Source organism: Plecotus auritus, assembly GCF_963455305.1.
Source record: "Plecotus auritus genome assembly, chromosome: 6".
Lineage (NCBI taxonomy): Eukaryota > Metazoa > Chordata > Mammalia > Chiroptera > Vespertilionidae > Plecotus > Plecotus auritus.
The window spans coordinates 152,564,856-152,585,013 of record NC_137773.1 but is presented as its reverse complement, the minus strand read 5'-3'; the positions used below and the strand labels follow the sequence as shown (position 1 = coordinate 152,585,013).

General features: G+C 36.2%; 1 protein-coding gene across 5 annotated transcripts in view; it reads left to right on the top strand.

The window, feature by feature from the left end:
* The window catches only part of ATP2C1 (ATPase secretory pathway Ca2+ transporting 1), a 136,406-nt gene that overhangs the window by 33,274 nt on the left and 82,974 nt on the right, over positions 1–20,158 (top strand). For all 5 annotated transcript variants that reach the window (XM_080674601.1, XM_080674604.1, XM_080674603.1 and 2 more), the window contains 3 exons: positions 14,544–14,654; positions 16,821–16,937; positions 19,230–19,319. In XM_080674601.1, the coding sequence (XP_080530727.1) occupies positions 14,544–14,654; positions 16,821–16,937; positions 19,230–19,319 (318 nt within the window). The remainder of the gene's footprint in view (positions 1–14,543; positions 14,655–16,820; positions 16,938–19,229; positions 19,320–20,158) is intronic.

Genomic DNA, 20,158 nt, shown 5'->3' with positions numbered 1-20,158 from the left:
CAAAAGACAAAGAGAGAATATTAAAAGCAGCAAGAGAAAAACAGTTAATTACCTACAAGGGAGCACCCATACGACTGTCAGCTGACTTCTCAACAGAAACTATGCAGGCCAGACGGGAGTGGCAAGAAATTTTCAATGTGATGAATAGCAAGAACCTACAACCAAGATTACTCTACCCAGCAAAGCTATCATTCAGAATTGAAGGGCAGATAAAGAGCTTCACAGATAAGAAAAAGCTGAAGGAGTTCATCACCACCAAACCAGTATTATATGAAATGCTGAAAGGTATTCTTAAAGAAGAGGAAGAAGAAAAAAGTAAAGAGAAAAATTATGAACAACAAATACATATCTATCAACAAGCGAACCTAAAAATCAAGTGAATTAAAAACCTGAGGATCAGAATAATCTGGCGAATATAATAGAATCAGGGGCATAGAAAGGGAGTGGACTGATAATTCTCAGGGGGAAAGGGGTAGGGGGGTTCATGAAGAGAATGGACAAAAATCATACACCTATGGATGAGGACAGTGGGGGGGAGGTAAGGGCAGAAGGTGGGGTGGGAAATGGGTGGAGGGGAGCTATGGGGGGGAAAAGGAGAAATAATTGTAATAATCTGAATAAAGATTTATTTAAAAAAAATAAAATTGGACTGTGTGAACTGGAATTAGTTAATTATAACGCCTTGCTTAAATAAAGTATTTCAGTTTGACTTTTTGATCATTGCATGAACGTGCTGACCTAAACTTGTGTCTCCCAAGAAGAAGTACAGCAATTTAGCATGACATATTCTTCATTCTTTCTGAAAACTGAGATATTGGCACATTCTCGTGAAAATTATTTTAATTTATTATTTACTTACTTAAAATGAATAAGCTGGTAAAATTGTAATAGTAATACGGCCCTGAAACGAAATATATTTGCCACTCTGTACTTTTATTTGATGTTCAGCCCTTTACAGAAAAACTCAGTAATAATAACTGAAGCAGAAATATTTAGTGTGTCACCTATCATACTTTTCTTGAACATTGTTGTTTTTTAAACTGTGAAGTATAAATTAAAACTTTTGAGTAGGTTGTCAATTTCAGATACTGGATTTAAAGTGATCTTGATTGTGGTGCCTTAAAATAAAAAAGGATAAAGCATTTCCTAAGAACTATTAATACAATATTAGTAAAGTTCTATTTCTTAAAAATGATTAATACAAAATTAGTGAAGTTCTATTCTCTGCCTAAGAAAGAGATCAACTTAAAAACATCCTGGATTTCCTCCACCTTAAATGACCTTTCATTTTCAATAGTAATATGTTAGCCTTTGGTGCTGTATACTCATATATGTTATGAAAATTTGACACATGTGCCTTTGTAACTATATTTTGTTTGAGTTTCCCTAGTGAAATGTTTGCTTTATCTACCTGCATCTCGGTTTATATATTGGGAGGGGCAGAAATACTGGTTGGCTCAAGCTTTCTTTGGGAATCTTACCTCACTTCTCTATTGTGTCAGTTCTTCATTCCCTTGGAGCAGCAAAAGTGGTACATGGCACAAGTGCCAGAAATAGTATACAAGCCACTTTTAATGGCATGCAAACTAATCTCTGCTATGTCCTTTTCTTAATTCTTGCCAAGGCTGTTATTTACTGAGAGTTGACATCTGGCTGTGAAAGTGACTGAGGTCATATGGAAAATTCCAGTTTCTTTCCACTCCAGAAAAAGAATGTGGTCTTTACTGACCACTTTTTGAGATCTGCTAGCCCCCCACCCTAGAGGTTGGTAGTTCAGTTATGATATCTTGATGTATACCTTTAATTTATTTTGTGAGCCAAGTGAGATTAGTTCCTTCTGATTTCTTCTGTTAGTAGAAAAATGGAGGAGAATTGTGCTTATACCTATATTAGAATGAAGGAAACAGAAAGTAGGGATAAGTTAGAGAGACATTTTACTTTTAGGAAAGACCAGCAGAACTTGGGCAGTAACGATACAGGGGATGAAGGGGACGGTAGAGTCAGAAATTACTACAAACTGTTAAACAGGCATAAGTGGATGAGTGGACATGCCACTGACCTGTTGGAGGAGTGAGCTGATGTTGGGGCTGGCTAAGGGGAGTAGATTGAAGGTCAGACTGTCACGGTGTGCTTGATTTTCTTTTCTTTTTTAATATGGTTTTTAGTGATTTTTTAATTTTTTTTTTTTTTTTAAGAGAGAGAGAGAGAGGAAGGGAGAGGGATAGAGAAATGGAAAGACTGATGAGAGAGAAACATCCATCGGCTGCTTTCTGCATGCTCCCTACTGGGGATTGAGCCTACGACCCAGGCATGTACCCTGACTGGGAATCCAGTTGAGGATCTCTTGGTTCATGGGTCAATGCTCAATCACTGACCCACCCTGGCTGGGCTGGTGTGCCTGTCTTAATGCTTGTCAGGGCAAAGACCCTCATTTATCCCTAACTCAACTCAATGGTATGTTGTCCATTGAATGAAAATGCTGGCTTCTTCCCTTTAACTCAGTGGATCTCAACTGGGGGTAGTTTTAACAATGTCTAGAGATGTTTTGGTTTGGCACAAATGGAGCAGATGCTATTGGCATCCAGTGGATAGAAGCCAGGGATGTTGGTAAACATCTTATAATATACAAGACAGCTCCCCCACCCCCGTACCACACCTCTCCAAACAAAGAATTATCTGGCTCCAAATGTCAGTGTTGTGGAGATTGAGAAATACTGTTCTAATCAAGGCAAGGAATTTAACTTCTCTGAGCCTTGTTTTCCTCACATGTAAGGGATGATGATGACTCTGCCTCAGGCTTGTTAGGATTAAATTGGACAAGATGAAAGAGTTGGCATGAAAGAACTCAAGAAATGGTAATTCCCCTTACCCTGGTTGATGAGTAGATTTGGGAAAATTATTTATGCCATTGGACTCTTAACACACCCAGTGGCCAGTTAAGTTTCTTTTGAATGAGTACAAAAAATGTTACATAATGTTTTACATAAATGTTAAAGGCACGCTTTAAAATTAAATACCCATTGCATTTTGAAGTTATTTATTACATGTTTTTACAAGCTAATATCTTTTTAAAGAATTCTCATGATTGGCCACAAGCCTTAGAACAGAAAACACGAGAATTCTCGTGATCCGTCTGCAATGTGTTAACTTCTAATTTTAAGGCTTTACATATTTTTCTGAGACGTGGATTGCCCAAGAAACCTGTAATAACTGTTATAATCTTAATGTTTCCTCATGGTTTCATTAAACTGTGATTTGGACTGTACTTTGGTTTTGAGTATTTCATGATTTGTAACCAGCAGTAGGGCAAAAATGTTGAAATCTGGATTAAAAGTTTTATCTATTAATTAGTGAGGATAAACTCAGAACTTTGAGGATAAACTCTGCTCTCAGAACTTTGAGGAAGCAATTTTATTGTTCTTTGAAATTAAGACCTGAAGTGTTCTGAGTTATTTCTTTTCAAAAATGCCAGACCTCCTGTGTATGTAATGCCCTTTTCCTTTTTATTCAATTACAAAATTTCAAGTAGATTTCCCTCTGAAGTCAGCACTCTTCATCAGATTTATTTATTAGGGTCTTCATGAAGTGACTTCCTTTTGCATGTCTAGTACTTATTTTTTTTTTTATTAGCTTTTGTAAAGTGTGGACATTACCACCAGCTCTTTCACTCGTGTTACGGACAGGACATAAGTATTTTCAATTCTAAGACAAAGGACCATTCCCTTGGAAATACATTGTAGTCATAGCCTCACTGTGTTTAATGTCTACTTTCATGTACATAGTCGTGTGGCATTCTTATTTTTAAGGAGCTATCACTTTCCTTTTAGGAAAGAAAGAATAGTTCGGTCTCCCTATACTTTAACCCACCTACAACATGCAATTAATTAATAGGTAAAGGTGCCTGAGTGTAGTGAATGATTACTAATGTTTCTTTTATTAATAGTGGGTGGAATTTAGAAGTAACATTCTTTCTGTTTTTCATATTAAACTAAGATTATTTAAACACAGTATTAAAATAGTTGGTTAGAAAAATTAACTTTTGAGGAAAACCACTTAAAATGGGAAATAATGTAGAAGTGATAATAAAGTACATTTTGTGACAGCAAAGAACTTCTCATTCAACTTAAATCTTTAGGATTCAAAATTGGCTTCTGATGTTATTAAATAGTATCTGACCACAAATTACTTTTAAGGGCTTATGTGGCTCCTTGTTGTACCTGGAACTATTTAGGTCAGTTAAAGTTCGGAGTGCGAAGGATGGCACAGTCATGCCTTTGATTTCATAAGGGTTTGGTGTGACATAGCCCATAAAATTAAGCCCACCAATTAACTGCTGTATGAAGTGAATGCAATTGGCATATGGAAGAACTAGGAGAAGGAATAAAGAAAGCTACCATTCGTTTCTACAGTTGAATTACTGGCTAACCTATAATTTCAAGGAAAATAATATAATTAACAAAGTCTTAAAAACATTTTTTTTTACTCTGATATTGCTGGTAAAATAATTGCTAGCTGAAGGCTTTAAAAATAGTAGTTGCATGTTTAATGTATGGTAACAACAAATGGACAGATTCTAAAAATATGTAGATCATATTGTTTCCCCTCCCTCCATCTTGTATCAAATTTCTGTCAGGACTTGGATTAACTTACACAAGTTGATCTATCAGTAAATGGAATATTATGCCCACCTTTTAATTTGAGAAAGAAAAATGCCAAATTCTTCCCAGGTGTAATTGTTTAACAGTTAGTAAAGTGTTTAACTATTTTTTCATTGTTTTACTTCCTTTGAATTATAGAAGATAGATTTGCTTTACTTTCAGAGTTTTTTCTAAAATCTTTTAAACTTTTTAATTGAAACAATTTTAAATTTACACCAAGGTGCAAAAGTAGTATACAGAGTTCCCATATGCCCTCTTCCCAGTTTCCCCTAATGTTAACATTTTATGTAACCATCCTATAATGCTCAGAACCAAGAAATTCACATTTATAAACTACCCTTTTTCTGGTCCAGGATCCAGTTCGGTACTCCACCTTGCATTTAGTAATATGTTCCCCAGTATTTTTTTTTTTTTAATCTTTCCGGATCTTGAAACTTGAAGAGTACTGGTCAGTTATTTTTTTAGAATGGTCCTCAATTGGATTTGCCTGATAATTATTTACTCATGATTAGTATGTCTTATGACTGGTTATGTTAACTGTAATCACTGGTTAAGGTGGTATCTGCCAGGTTTCTCCACTTTAAAGTTACTGTTTTTTCCTTTGTAATTACTAATAAAAGTAATTTTTCTTTTGTAATGTAGTAATTCCTTTGTAATTAATACCTTCCTCTTGTGGGCTGGTACTTTGAAATTGCAAACATCTTATGTCTCATCACAGGCCAGTTTTTGCATCTATTAGTGGTTCTTGCTGGCAGCAACTACTTATGTGGCTTAATGATGATTTTGTTTCCCACATTTCTTCTATATTTATTAATTAGAATTCTGCCCTTTTTGCTCCATTCATCGATTGTCCAATTTATTTACATGTATTTTACTGTACGGGTTAAAATCTAATACTTTTTGCACAAATTGTTCCAGCTTTGGTTATTGAGAGCACTTTCAAATTTGTTCTTGTGTCATTTCTGCAATGTTCCTATCATTTTGTGAATACTAATTTACTTTCTGGTACCACAAGGTGTTAAAAGTGCATCTCATATTTTTTCCTGTTTGTACCAGGCACAGAATCAACACTTTCTCCAAAGGAGGCTGGTTCATTTTATTGGAGAATGGTATCTAGAAACCAAGATCTGCATATCAGGCATGCTCAGTATTATTGGGATGTCATTGTTTCTAGGTCCTCTCAGTAGATAGAGCCAGCAAATATTTGTATAGTAATAAAAATGTTGCTGGAGGAATAGGACTCTTCCACAGTATCGCAGGAAATGCATTTCAGAGATATATGCATAGGAGGATTTGAGGTATAGTGGCAAGATTTATTGGAGCGAAAACAAAGGAAGGGCTTCGGTGGTCTCATTCACAACTTGGTGGCTCAGCTTCATCTCTCTGTGGAGGAAGTTCAGCCTATGGGCCTGCACTTCTCCCCATCAAGCCCAGGAGGAGGGCCAGGACCCTGAGTTGCTGTGCCATTAGCCCAGCGTCTGAGGCTCCAGTAGTCTAGTAGTCTCTGTTTCCTTCTGGTCCACGAACAATGATTGATGCTGCCCTTTGGCCTGTGCAGCTGCTAAAGGGAAAGAGTACAACTGTCTCTGGCCCTTTTTAAGCTTTAATTATATTTCCTTGGTTTTGGGAAGGAGTAAGTTTTCTTTCAAACTACCCAGTCTCTCTCCTGGGTCTTCCCAGGGCTATGCTAGTGCCTGCCCCTACCCAATCATTCTCTAGGATCTTCCAGAGTTTTGTGTCCTTATTCTACCTGATCTTTTTACCAGATTTTCCCAGGCTAGACTCCTTTTTGTGGTTGCCATTTTGGCTCCTACTGCACATGCCTCATAGTTTTGCTTGGTCACCTAGCTTCTACTGCACATGCACCCAGCAAAGGAATTTCCCCATGTGGGGATTAATGTGCCTTTGGCTGAGAAATACGGCTGTTCCCTGGAGTGTTTGAAACTGCCCCTTCCTAGTTCATCAGGCTTAATGTCTGATTCCATTTGCTCCCTTCCTTTGCTAATACACATATATTTAAATTTTCTTATCTATCCATTTACATATATAAATTAAAAACTGAATTCATACTGATGCTGCCAATTCCAGTACCATACCACAGGGCTTAGTCTCAATTTTTTCCCCCCTATCTTTTTCCTTTCCTTGTTACTTCCTTCTCCAAAGGTGAGAAACCTGATTCTCATTCACAAAATATTTATTTATTTGTTTAATACTACTGCACACGCAAAAGTAGTTTCAGAATTGCTAATATATTCCTTTGTGAGATACATATTTTTAAACTAGAGTACAATCTTTGTTTTTAGCTTTAAAGTATAGTCATAATCTGTTTTCCAAAGTTACTTAGGTAATTTTTCCCCCCTACCTACTTCTGTATGGTTATATGTTACTCATTTGTAATAAAATTAGGTCCATTTATGAGCTGTTTGTATTTTAAGTTCTTCCCACATCCTGTTTGATTTTAATTTCTCACAATCTTTTTGAAGTAAATGATGACCTTTTTTCTCTGTCATTTATCTGTAATGAAGATCTTTTTAAAAGGACTAGGTATGCTTAAAGTTAGGTACAGTTGGAAATGCTGGTAGTTCATTTGAAAGGAGCTCTTTGCTGGCATTCCCTTGTGCTTACTCACCTCATTCCTTAGTTACAGCTCTCATTTCTACATTTTCTTCACTTGGGGATTTACTCTATCTGTAAGTGCTTGGAATCAGTCCCCCAACTAATTCTTCTTTGTTATGGTTGCATAATTTTAGACCCAAAGTCTACTACAGACTGACTACTAATTCTCTTATTGCTGAGGCAAACCATGAGTTAAATTATTTTGCAGATCCTTATTCTTTCCTTTTTTTTTTTTTGAGTTATAATTTACATACCGTAAAATTTGCCATTTTAAGTGCACAATTGGTGGTTTTTAATATATTCACAAGGTTATGTGCATTGATCTAATTACAGAACATTTCCATCACCCCATAAAGAAACCCCTTATCCATTAGCAATCATTTCCTGTTCTTTCTTTTCCCTAACCCCGGCAACCACTAATTTGCTTTTTGTCTCAGTGGATTTGCCTATTCTGAGTATTTCATGTGTGACCTTGTGTGTTTGAATGACTTCTTTCTTCTATTCAACATTCAGCCACATTATAGCATATATCATATCTTTTTTCTGGTTAAGTAATGTTCAATTGTATTGATATACCACATTTTATTTATCCATCATCATTTGATGGACATTTGGTTTCTATGTTCTGGCTACATGGATAATAATGGTATTAATATTCATGGACAGGATTTTTGTGTGAATGTATCTTTTCAGTTTTTTAGGTGTATACTCGGGATTAGAAGTGCTGGGTTATATGTTTAGCTTATTGAGGAATCCCCACAGAGGTTGCACCATTTTCATTTCCACCAGCAATGTTTGTGAGAGTTCCAATTAATTGCTCAACATCCTCTCTAACATTTGTTATTTTCTGTGTGTGTTTTTTAATTGCTCTCTTGGGAGTATGAAATAGTATCATGTTGTGGTTTTGATTTGTATTTTCCTAATTACTAATGATATCAAGCATCTTTTCATGTGCTTATTGGCTATTGCATGGCTTTGGAGAAATTTTTATACAAATCTTCTTCCCCTTTTGTAATTTTGATATTTGCTTTTTTATTGTTGAGTTGTAAGATTCTTTCTATATTCTGAATACTGTATAGGAATGTATCCTATATCGGTACTTGCACAAGCAAAGAGGTTTGTGCATGGTTGCAGATGGGCAAAAGATATATGAAAAGGTACTCAACCTTAGTAATGAAAAGAAGTGAATTAAAATAACCATTTCATACTTATCAAACTGGCAAGGATATTTAAAATGTAGTGGTGCTTACTTTTGGCTAGATTGCAAGGAAAATAGAAGCTCTTGACAGATGTTGGGAGTTTATTTGACACAATCTCTTTGCAGAGCAATTTGCAATAGCTGTGAGAATAAAATTTACAAACACCCAACAGTTTTATAATGTTGTTGGTGGAAATCAGACTCTTTCATGGGATCATGAGGAAAGCATTCCAAGGACCCATGCATGAGAAATTGTGATGTGGCAAGGTTTATTTGGGTGGAAATAGACCCCTGGGTTTCCAGTGTCCCATCTCTGTCCATCCCACCATGGAAAAAGTCTAACTTGATCCTGTCATTGAGAGGACTAACTAAATTGAAGTACTACTATATAATGAAATGCTCAGTGAGCTATTAAAAAAAGGAGGCAGATCAGTATGTGTGGTGAAATAGAGAGTTCCAAGATGAATTGAGTGAAAAAAGCAAATTCTAGTTATGTGGTTACCTTTGTAATTTAAAAGCAACCAGAAAAAAAGCTTGTATCATACCTGCATAGAAAATGATTGGAAGTATACACAGAAAACAGTTAACAGAGGTTACTACTGGGCAGTAGGACTGAGGAGTTGGGCTTATTACATTAAACCTTTTCTTGTTACTTGCTACTTAAAAACAATGAACAGGTTTTTATTTTTTAAAAAATAATTAAAAATGACTTAGTAATATAATTTTTAAAATTATAATTCTCTTTAGGAATAAGAATGTAAAAAAAAATTTGGGGGGTCAAGTTGACTATTTTGTATATGATCCCTGTTGGTCTCCAGAGGTAAATGCCTTTTTTTGGTTGTTGTTTGTATTGCTCTACTGAAAATGGATTAGAATGAGCTCTTGTTCTTGGATACAAACATATAATAGCATTGAAAATCCTGTTTCATTCCCAGACGTTGTAAGTATGGGAGAAAAATATGGTTTATTATTGTGATTATAAACATGATTTGTGATTGTGCTAGTTTTTAATTTGCCAAATGAGGAATATTTCAGAGCTGGTCTACATTGGAACCTGATTGTGCCACTGTTCTTTGTGTCCATGTTCTGGATCTTCCAGTTTCAGTGTGGAAGGTAACCTCTTTACAGTATTTCCCTTAACAGAGGTTACTAATTCATTGTTAGAAACCTTAGTACCATAGACCAGCGATTTTCAACTGGTGTGCTGCAAGAGTTTTTAAAACATGCAATACCTAACTATTTAATCAGGGGCACTAACCTCTTTTTCCTTAGGTTGTCAAAAAATAACAACAGCCAACACAATAGCTGACCGGTGTGAATGAATCAGAATTATACCTATTTTTTTTTTCAGATTGGAAAAAATATAATGTTTTTTGGCGTGCTGCAGAATAGTAGTAATTAGTTTATGTGTGCCATGAGATGAAAAAGGTTGAAAATTGCTGCAATACATAATAAAGAGCCTATGGTATCTCCCTGCACATTCCTAAAATCTTTCTAATTTGAGGGGATCAACTTCTTACCTATATAAAAATCACTAGTGTTATCTGCCAGTAAGTTTTGGTAATTGGAGACTATACTTTTGCCTGTTGACACTAGTTCTGGTCTTAATCTTGGCAGAATGTCGTGTTTCATATAGTAGTCCTTAAATATTTGAAGATGCCTGTCATATCCTTTATTTATCTAGGAACTTTTATTGAAATTCAATTAATGACCATTCACTGCCTTTCATAATTCTCTAGGCCAAACATTTCTAATTTATTCTACCAATATTCTTCTTAAGACCTCATTTCCAGAAATGTCACCACTTTGCAATAGGCCCTAATGATGGTCTAAACTGCATATAGACTCAAGGTGTGGATGGATTGTATAGTACTCTGGAGTCATTACTCCTTGGTCTAAAAGCTTCTCATGATTCAGTTTAAGATGATTATATTTTTTTCAGCAGTAGGGTTACATTGGGAATAATTTTACAGCTCTTTAAATGGATTATGAGGGCAGCTTACACATGTGTTTATCTGGATTGTCAGAGTGTTATGGTTTGGTACTTTAGTAGTTGGTTTTTGAGTTTGGGGTTTTACATTTTTCTTTAGTAAATATGTACTGTATGCTTTTACAAATGCAATGATGGTGCTGTGTTGCCTCTACTTATTGGTTCAGCCTGAAAAACTCGTTTGCATTATGATGCAAGGTGGCTGCCCCTCTCCAACTTTGAGTTGATGTTATCTTGGATGAGCATATTGTTTAGGTAGAGTTGTTGATAAAATATTAAGTAGAACGTAATGGCTGCACTATTTTACCTTCCCAACAACAATATATGAGTTTAAATTTCTCTACATCCTCACCAACACTTGTTATTTTCTTTTTTTTTTAAAAATTTTTAATTAAAAAAAATTCTGGCCATCCTAGTACATGCAAAATAGTATGTCATGGTTTTGATTTGCATTTCCCTTATAACTAATGCTGTTGAACATATTTCCATGTGCCTATTAGCCACTTGTAAATATACAAATGGAGAAACTTCTCTCCAAGTTTTTGACCATTTACAAATTGGGTTGTTTGTAATTTCGTTGTTAAGTTTCAGGAGTTCTTTATATACTCTGGATATTAAAACCATTATTGATAAGTGATTTACAATAATTTGTTCTATTCTGTAGGTTGTCTTCACTTTCTTGATTTTGCTCTTTGATGCATAAAAGTTTTTATATTTGATGAAGTCTAGTTTACTGGTTTATTTCCTCTTTTTGTTGCTTGTATTTTTGATGTCATAGTTAAGAATCCATTGCCAAGATTCCAAGGTCATGAAGATTTATCTCTGTTTTCTTCTAAGAGTTTCATGGTTTTAGCTCTTATATTTAGGTCATTGATCCATAATATTTCTACACTAGTAGCCCTGCGCACGAATCCGTGCAGCAGTAGCTCGCTGCCACCCTCCTGTAGCTCCCCCTGTCCCCTCTTCCCTCATAGCTTGCTGCCCTGCCCCTCCTGTAGCTCTCCGCCACCTGCTTGTAGCCAGTAGCTTGCTGCCGCCCTCCTGTAGCTCCCTACGCGCCCCCTCCCCCCCATAGCTTGCTGCCCTGTTCCCTCCTGTAGCTCTCTGCCACCTGCTTGTAGCTCACTGGCCCACCCTCCTGCTGATCTGTGATCCATTTGTTACATGGTCGGTCGTTACGCTTCACGGCGTAACGACCATTTGCATATTACATCTTTATTATATAGGATTGTGTGAGGGAGAGGCGCATCTTTAATTCTTATTTTTAAGTTTGGTGTTTTTTTCTTAAAGTTTAATATTAACCTTGTATAATATTTAGTCAGTACACCCTTAACTATTGAATACCAGATAGTTCTTGGAACTGGGCATTTTAGCTCTTAAACTATGTCCTTAATATTGATTCTTCAGGAATGACTCAAATACAGGGGCAATAGGAGAAAGGTTTGATAAGTTTTATTACATAAAAATAAATTTATTTTTTGCATGGCAAACACCTTATATGTAAGACACATGATAGACTAGAAGAAAATATTTGTAACATATCACAGATAACAGGCTTAAGATCTCTAATATATAAAAAACTTAAAAATTTAAGAGAATAAACTACAGTAACCTGATAGGATAATGAACAAAATACATAAAGGATAATTCCCCACTCCCAAAACATATAAAAATGGCCCCTAAACATATGAAATGATTTCAGACTCATAGAGAAATGCAAATTTAAATACACTGGAAAACCATTTTTTAGCTATCAGCTTGACAAAAATCCTATCTAAAGAGGGAATATCCTAATTGACCCTCACACTGTTGCAAAGATGGCGGCACCCACAGACAATAAGGAGGGAATATGCTAATTGCCACGCCCTCAAAAATGGGCATGCCCATAGCCACAAGATGGTGGTGCCCAGTCCCCTCAGCCCCGCCGGGGTGACAGGCGCACAGCAAAGCTGGGCCCGCCCCAGGTGGGCCTGTCGGCTTTGTGCACCTGCCTCCGGAGTCTCCCAGTCCCCTCAACCCCCCAGCCACCCAGGGCTGGCCTGAGGTGCAGGCAAGCCTCGGATGGCAGCTGCCCAGCCACCCAGGGCCAGCCGGAGGTGCAGGCAAGCCTCAGATGGCAGCTGCCCAGCTGCCCCGGGCTGCCTGAGGCTCAGGTAACCAGGGCCGGCCGAGGCTTGTGCTGCTGGCAGTGGCAGCAGCAGAGGTGTGATGGGGCGTTGCCTTCCCCTGATCACTGGGTTGCTTCCCACCACTGAGGGCTCCCGGACTGTGAGAGGGGGCAGGCTGGGCCGAGGGACCCCCTCTCCCCGCCCCGTCCAGTGCATGAATTTTCATGCACCGGGCCTCTAGTTAAAGTATAATAATCCATTCTGTTGGTCAGGCCATGAGGAAACAAATTTCTGATATGATAAACTGGTACCACCCTTTTTTTTTTAAATGTATTTTATTGATTTTCTACAGAGAGGAAGGAAGAGGGATAGAGAGTTAGAAACATCGATGAGAGAGAAACATCGATAAGCTGCCTCTTGCACACCTCCTACTGGGGATGTGCCCGCAACCAAGTTACGTGCCCTTGACCGGAATCGAACCTGGGACCTTTCAGTCCGCAGGCTGACGCTCTATCCACTGAGCCAAACCGGTCTTGGCAAGGTACTACCCTTTTTTGAGAATTTGGCAATATCCAACAAAACCATATGTATGTATTTGCCTTTTGAGCTAACAGGTTCAGTTCTCGGATTTTTTCCATAAGTTACAACTCCAACAGTAATGAAACTCCATATGCAACATTGCAATTTCATACATAGGAGAGTAGTTGAATAAATCATGGTATATCTACATAACAGCGTACTATGCAGCAATGAAAAGAATAAAGGAGATATGTGAACTGATTTCTTAAATAGTAGATTAATCTCCAGGATATTTAAGTGAAAAATAGTATTTATAGATCATATTACTCTAACAAGAGGAAATAAGAAAATGTACACACATCTGGGCATTTGTGTAAAAGGAAACAGGAAAGATACTAAAGATAGAGAGAGATTGGTAACACAAAGAGAGATGGAAAGGATGGAGAGGATTTGACACTTCTATGATTTTACCTGTTTTGAGTAGTTTTGACTATTAGTACTAAATTAATATTTCAGATGCTCAAATAAAATGAACAAAGGTAGGGGAGAGGTTGGGAAAAAATTCCAAATGGAATAATACAAGCAGAAACAAATGAACCTAACTGTATTTCAGATGAATAACATAACTGCGCTGAAGGGTGGGCCTGGGGAGAACTCACCTAAGTAATGTTGCTGTATAGGATTTTGACTATGTAGTCTAAGGCTATTGACAAAAATAAAATAAAATAAAATAAAGTAAATTATAAATAAACCTAAGGCTAAAGCCAAAAAAACCTGTGCACAAATATTGTAATTTTTTTTCACAGTGGTATGGTTAGAATTTCAAAACTACTCTGTATTCTAGATTAGAGCAAATATATACTTATGAAGCTGGGTATGTAGGTCACTGTTACCATCATCTCTGTGACTTGCTCTGTTTGTTTGCAGCCCCTTCACTAGCTTGTCCATCCTCTGCTTGTATGGTCTCTTTTGCTTTTTGTTTTTCCCCTTGTGTGGTACTTTAAGTCTGACTTGGTGTCATGGTGCTTCAAGTAGCTAGGTGTCCTTTCTGGATAGTTAAGAAATGAGCTGACCAGCAGGAGTAATTAAATGGAGAATGTTTAGCTGTCCCTTGTCCCTTGTATGAAACATAATGAGTTTAGAGGATTCTAACTACAGGGACTCATTAGGATCTGCTGGACGGGACATTTGTTTTACTTTTTACTCATTACATTGGTGTAAAAATAGCATCTTTTAAATTTAATGTGAAAATTATTTTATGTTCTAGCTGACACTAATTTTTAAAATGTGCTTTGTGGAAAAATCAGCAGATGGTTACTATAAAATCATCTTAGTACTAGATACTCTTTTTCTAATTGGGAAATAAGTTGCTGTGAACATTTGAATTTTTATTCTAGACTGCATTAGAAATGTCTGGTATTTGCAAATATTTTTCCTTTGGTTTGATTTTCTAGGTTGCACGTTTTCAAAAAATTCCTAATGGTGAAAATGAGACAATGATTCCTGTATTGACATCAAAAAAAGCAAGTGAATTACCAGTCAGCGAAGTTGCAAGTATTCTGCAAGTAAGTGCTTGGTGGGGAGGAAAGGAGTACCTAGTAAAGTCAGTCACTTAGACTCTATAGATAAGTGCTGTCCAGTAGAATTTCTGTGATGACAGAAATACTCTCTTCTGTGCTACCCAACATAGTAGTCACTAATTATAAGCATGACTATTGAATACTTGGTGTGGCTAGTTTAGGGGAGGAACTGAATTTCATTTTATTTAATTTTTACTTATTGAAATTTAAATAGCTGCATGAGGCTAGTGGTTACCTGCTTGGACAGTGCCTCTCTAGATCATTAGCATTACCAGGACTGTTAGTACTATGTAAGGATTAGTTGGATTAGGAAAATAATTTAATTATTAACATAAGTAGAATTAGGAGTTAATCTTTTTTAATGTGTTTTCTAAAGTAAAGTAAAAGCTAATAAACTTTAATCTCTTTCTAATTTTGAAAAGCACAATCTAATGAAACATGAAGAAAAGAATATTTTTTATTTTTCCTTAAGAATTCATATATTTTAGTTATGGCATTAAAAATATTGGCTATCCCTTATTTGATGGTATTCTTTTTTGGTTGTATTTATATTCTGTTTTAAAACCACTTATTTTAAATATATTTCACTTTTGCAAGACTCTGTTATTGGAGTGTATTATAAACTTTGGCCAGAGAAACTATTTTAGAGGTGCAGGTAATTTAATTTTTTAATGATAGTTACAGTAATGAATCATGAGAGACAGTGGCTGAAGAATATAGGTGGTATTCATAGAACATAAAATATCCCAAGAACCAGTTCATCTTACCTTCATTATTTTGAGTAATTTAGGAACCACAAATTTTTTGCCTGAAATAATTATATAGTGCAAGGGCAAAGTTAATACTACTAATCTCAAGGTTTTAATAGGCTTAAAGAACAGGGAAGGTTATTATATTATGGCTCATTGATTGTTCTTTTGGAGAAACTAATTCTAGAAAACAACAATGAAAGCAAAAAAAACCCAAATAGAATATAGGGACATTTTACTTTCTGTAAGAGTGGCTGGTTTGTATTCTTCTTTTTCCCCATAGAAAACTATTTTTTTTGTTGTTGTTGTTGTTATTAATACTCACTGGAGGATATTTTTCCATTGATTTTTTTAGAGTGAAAGGGAAGGGGAGAGACAGAGAAAGAGAGAAAAATCAGTGTGAGAGAGACACATTGCTTGGTTGCTTCCCACAGGCACCCCAACCAGAGCCAGGGATCAAGTCTGCAAACTAGGTATGTGCCCTTGACTGGAATCGAACCCAGGACTCTTCAATCTACAGGCTGATGCTCTATCCATTGAACCAAACTGGCTAGGACGAAAACTATTTTTTGTTTGTTTGTTAAATACCAACTTGTTGCTTACATAAAAAAATTTTTTAAGGTATAATTTACATAAGCTACAACATACCCATATTTAGTGTACAATTTGCATTTTGACAAATGTAACTACCAACATTAAGATATAGAACATTTTCATCACTCCCCAAACTCTTTCCCTATGTCCCTTTGCAGTTAATCCCTCCCAGTGTATACCTCTGGCCCCAGGCAACCACTGATACTCTTTCTGTCAGCATAAATTAGACCTAACTGTTGTAGAAGTTCCTATAAATGTGATCATACAGTAGATACTCTTTTTTTTAAAAAAATATTTTTTATTGATTTTTTACAGAGAGGAAGGGAGAGGGATAGAGAGTTTGAAACATCGATGAGAGAGAAACATTGATCAGCTGCCTCCTGCATACCCCCTCCTGGGGATGTGTCCGAAACCAAGGTACATGCCCTTGACCGGAATCGAACCTGGGTCCCTTCAGTCCACGGCCCGACACTCTATCCACTGAGCCAAAGCAGTTAGGGCTCTTTTTTATTTTTTATTTTTTTAACTATTTTTATTGATTTCAGAGAGAGAGGGAGAGATAGAAACATCAATGATGAGAGAGAATCATTGATGAGGTGCCCCCTGTACACCCCCCATTGGAGATGGAACCTGCAACTCCAGCATGTGCCCTCGGCCGGAATTGAGTCTGGGACCCTTCAGTCTTCAGGCTAATGCTCTATCCACTGAGCCAAACTGGCCAGGGCACACAGTAGATACTCTTTTGTATTTTTCTTTTTTTTGTTCTCTGCTAATATTGTCAATAACTTTCATATGTAAAATCTAATAGGCTGATCTTCAGAATGGTCTAAACAAATGTGAAGTAAATCATAGGCGAGCCTTCCATGGCTGGAATGAATTTGATATCAGTGAAGATGAGCCACTGTGGAAGAAGTATATTTCTCAGGTGAGATACTGTTAATAGTAGTTTCCTTTGCAGATGTCTATTTTATACCTTTTTTAGTATTAGGAATGCTAACATTTTTAAAAGTAATATGGACATCTTAGAAAAAAATTTTAAAGTAATATAACCATCTTAGAAAATTAGTAAAAGTAAGTTTGACAATTTGAGTTCAGATCACCTGGGTACATATTTCACCTTTATTTATACTATCTGTATGATCTTTATTATCCTCTGAGCCTTGTCTATAAAATGGGGATAATAGTGGAGGTAGTAAGCTATCAATAGGTGATAGCTGTTTTTAATTACATTTTATCAATAGCCTAATCTTTTCAGAAAAATTTATTGTAAGATTTTTTTCTTACCTTGATAACAAGTTACGTTAGTGTGAAAAGCTGCAAGAATCCTATGGCCAGTTTTCCACTAGTAAGGTTAGTTTGCCAGACACATTTTTTTTAGTAAAGACAATTTTTAATGCCTTTTAACCTGCATCATGGGATTGCTGTAAGAACGAAATGAAACAGTGCCTATAATATAGTTAAGCATAAACAGTAATTAATAGTAAATATCACTTGTCAATCATAAAGCATTAGGTGACTCTACTCCTTTATAGAAAACATAATTTGTTGTTTTTGCAGGCATTTGTTGAGCCTGTAAGTAGTGTCCTTAGTACTATAGCACAGCTTTTTTAGAGGGAAATCAAAATAAGAACACATATGTAATACCTTAATAAAGAAAAAAAAAAGACTATGGGCCTTGTCCTCATAGTGTGCTGATAACATCTAACATTTGAAAAGGGTTTTATGGTTTACACAGTGCTTTAATATACATTCTTAGTTAATTCTTATCACATTCTTTAGTATAAGGTACTATTTTATTAGATGAAGAACACTTGGGGCTTAATGAGGTTAAAAATCACACAGAAGTGGCAAGAGCTGTATTCAAATTGGGACTCTGACTCAGTCAAGTGTGTGGTTTGTCAGCCCTGAACCACATTGCACTTGTAGTTTTATTTTGCTAGAGCAGTGATTTTTCAGTCCTCTATGCAGTCTAGTCACTTGGGGAGTGCTCTAAAAATGCCGAAGCCTGGGCCCTATGCCCAGAGATTGATTTAATTGGTGTGTGAACCTGGGTATTTGTTAGAAGTTCTTCACATGATTCTGATGTGAAGCAGGGTTGGAACCACTGTGCTAGGGAATAGAGCCCTAAGGGGAGTGGGAGGTGGTGGCGTCTCACCTCAGAGCTGTGGTATGCAAGGGCTGGGGGTTTCTTCTGGGATAGATTCTTTGTAGCCTAGTACTTTGAAGTTTTGACAGCAGCTGACACCACTTCATCAGTGGAGATTCTGGCAACAGAGTTGTGATGTTTAAGGAGTAGAATGTCCCACTGGAAAAATTTAGGGTGGCTCTGATGTTTGGTCATTTAAGTGCTGCCTGATTGGGTTGGTGCTGTGGCCTTGTTTCTTCATATACTATTGGCTCTGCTAGAATGGGTATCAGAAAAACCAATCTTGGGAAAAGGCTGCTTCCTTAGAGAGGATCATACTTTCTGCTCTTTGCTGCCCCAGGTGGTTATACCTGTAGTGTGTGGTTCAACCATTGAATTGTAATCTTCACTAATTTACTTGGTATAGGAATATTGAGGACTGTTTTAAACTAATAATTTAGGTGTTCTACCCAGTGTTTAACTTAAATCTTTAGCTTAAAAATCATTTCCCAATTATTCTAGCTTCAGTAGAAACATATATATATGTTAAGCTAATATATAAAATACATGTTTACTGTAAGAAATTGGTAATTAGTTTTTTTAATTCTCACCCAAAGATACGCTTTTCATTGATTCAAGAGATAGGAAGACAGAGAGAGATAGAGAGAGAGAGAACGATGTGAGAGAGAAACATCTGTCAGCTGCCTCCCATACATGCCCCTACCAGGGATCAAATTTAAAACCTGGGTATGTACCCTGACCTGGAATCCAGCTGGCCTTTTGGTGTACTGGCCAACACTCTCACCAACTGAGCCACACCAGCCAGGGAGGTAATTAATTAGTTTTAGGTATTGATATTTAATTTTCTTTTTTTCTCTGAAAGGAAGATGTTATAAAGCGGTAACTTTAAATGTAGTTAAGTGTAAACTTTTTTGTTAATTGAAGAGATATACAAAATAAACTAAATGTCGACTCGTAATTTTCTAATCATGCCTCAGTAGTTGTTTTTGTTTTTTTTCAAGCGTTTGCAGTGATGGGACACAACTATCATTCATACAAAACTGTTGAATTGCTGTTTGTTTTCACTTTCAGTTTAAAAATCCCCTTATTATGCTGCTTCTGGCTTCTGCAGTCATCAGTGTTTTAATGCATCAGTTTGATGATGCTGTCAGTATCACTGTGGTAAGAAAAAAATATATATGTATTTTAAACTGTCAGTTAATCATGGAAATTAGGATTGGCTTTTATTTTGGAAAATGAATTGAGAAATGCCTTAGTGTTTTCTTAGGTTTGTTTTCATTAGTTTCCAACTTGCTTTTAGTTGCAGTAATCTCAAACAATGTTCAAGGGTTAGTGATTGGCACATGTGAGAATTATTTAACAATTTAGTAATTTCACAGATATAAATACTTTATAATAATTTTCCAGTTACATTTTTTATTTATTTTACTTTCCAATTGAGAGTACATTTTGACTAATTGTGAACTAAAGCTTCATGCTTGTGGAACCAAAAGTATGATTTAACAATGCACACTGTATTTACTGTGTAAAATTTTATTCTTTCCAGCTGGGGTATTCTAACTCTCATTGAAAGTTTTCTCATCTTTTTTTTTTCTTGCCTCTTGTTTCACTGTAATATAAAAATTTCTAGCAAGTAAAACCATTGAATAAAGCAAGTGTGTTATGCATAAGAACACAGTAGAAATTAATGTAGAGCTGCAATTTTTGAACTCTTGCTTGGGGACTCCCAGGAGACTCTGCGGCCCTTTCAGGGAGCATATACAACTTTTTTCATAATACTAAAACATCACTTGTCTTTTCACTGTAGATATTTAAGTCAGGGGTACAAAAGCAATGGTGGATAAGACTGTTAGAACCTTGGCTCAAATCAAAATAATGGCACCAAACTGTACTAATAGTCATTGTTCTCTTTTATTATTTCTCTTAGGAATGTTTTTGATAAAACAGTAAAAATTAATTTTATTAAATCTTGACACTTGAATACATACCTTTTTAATATT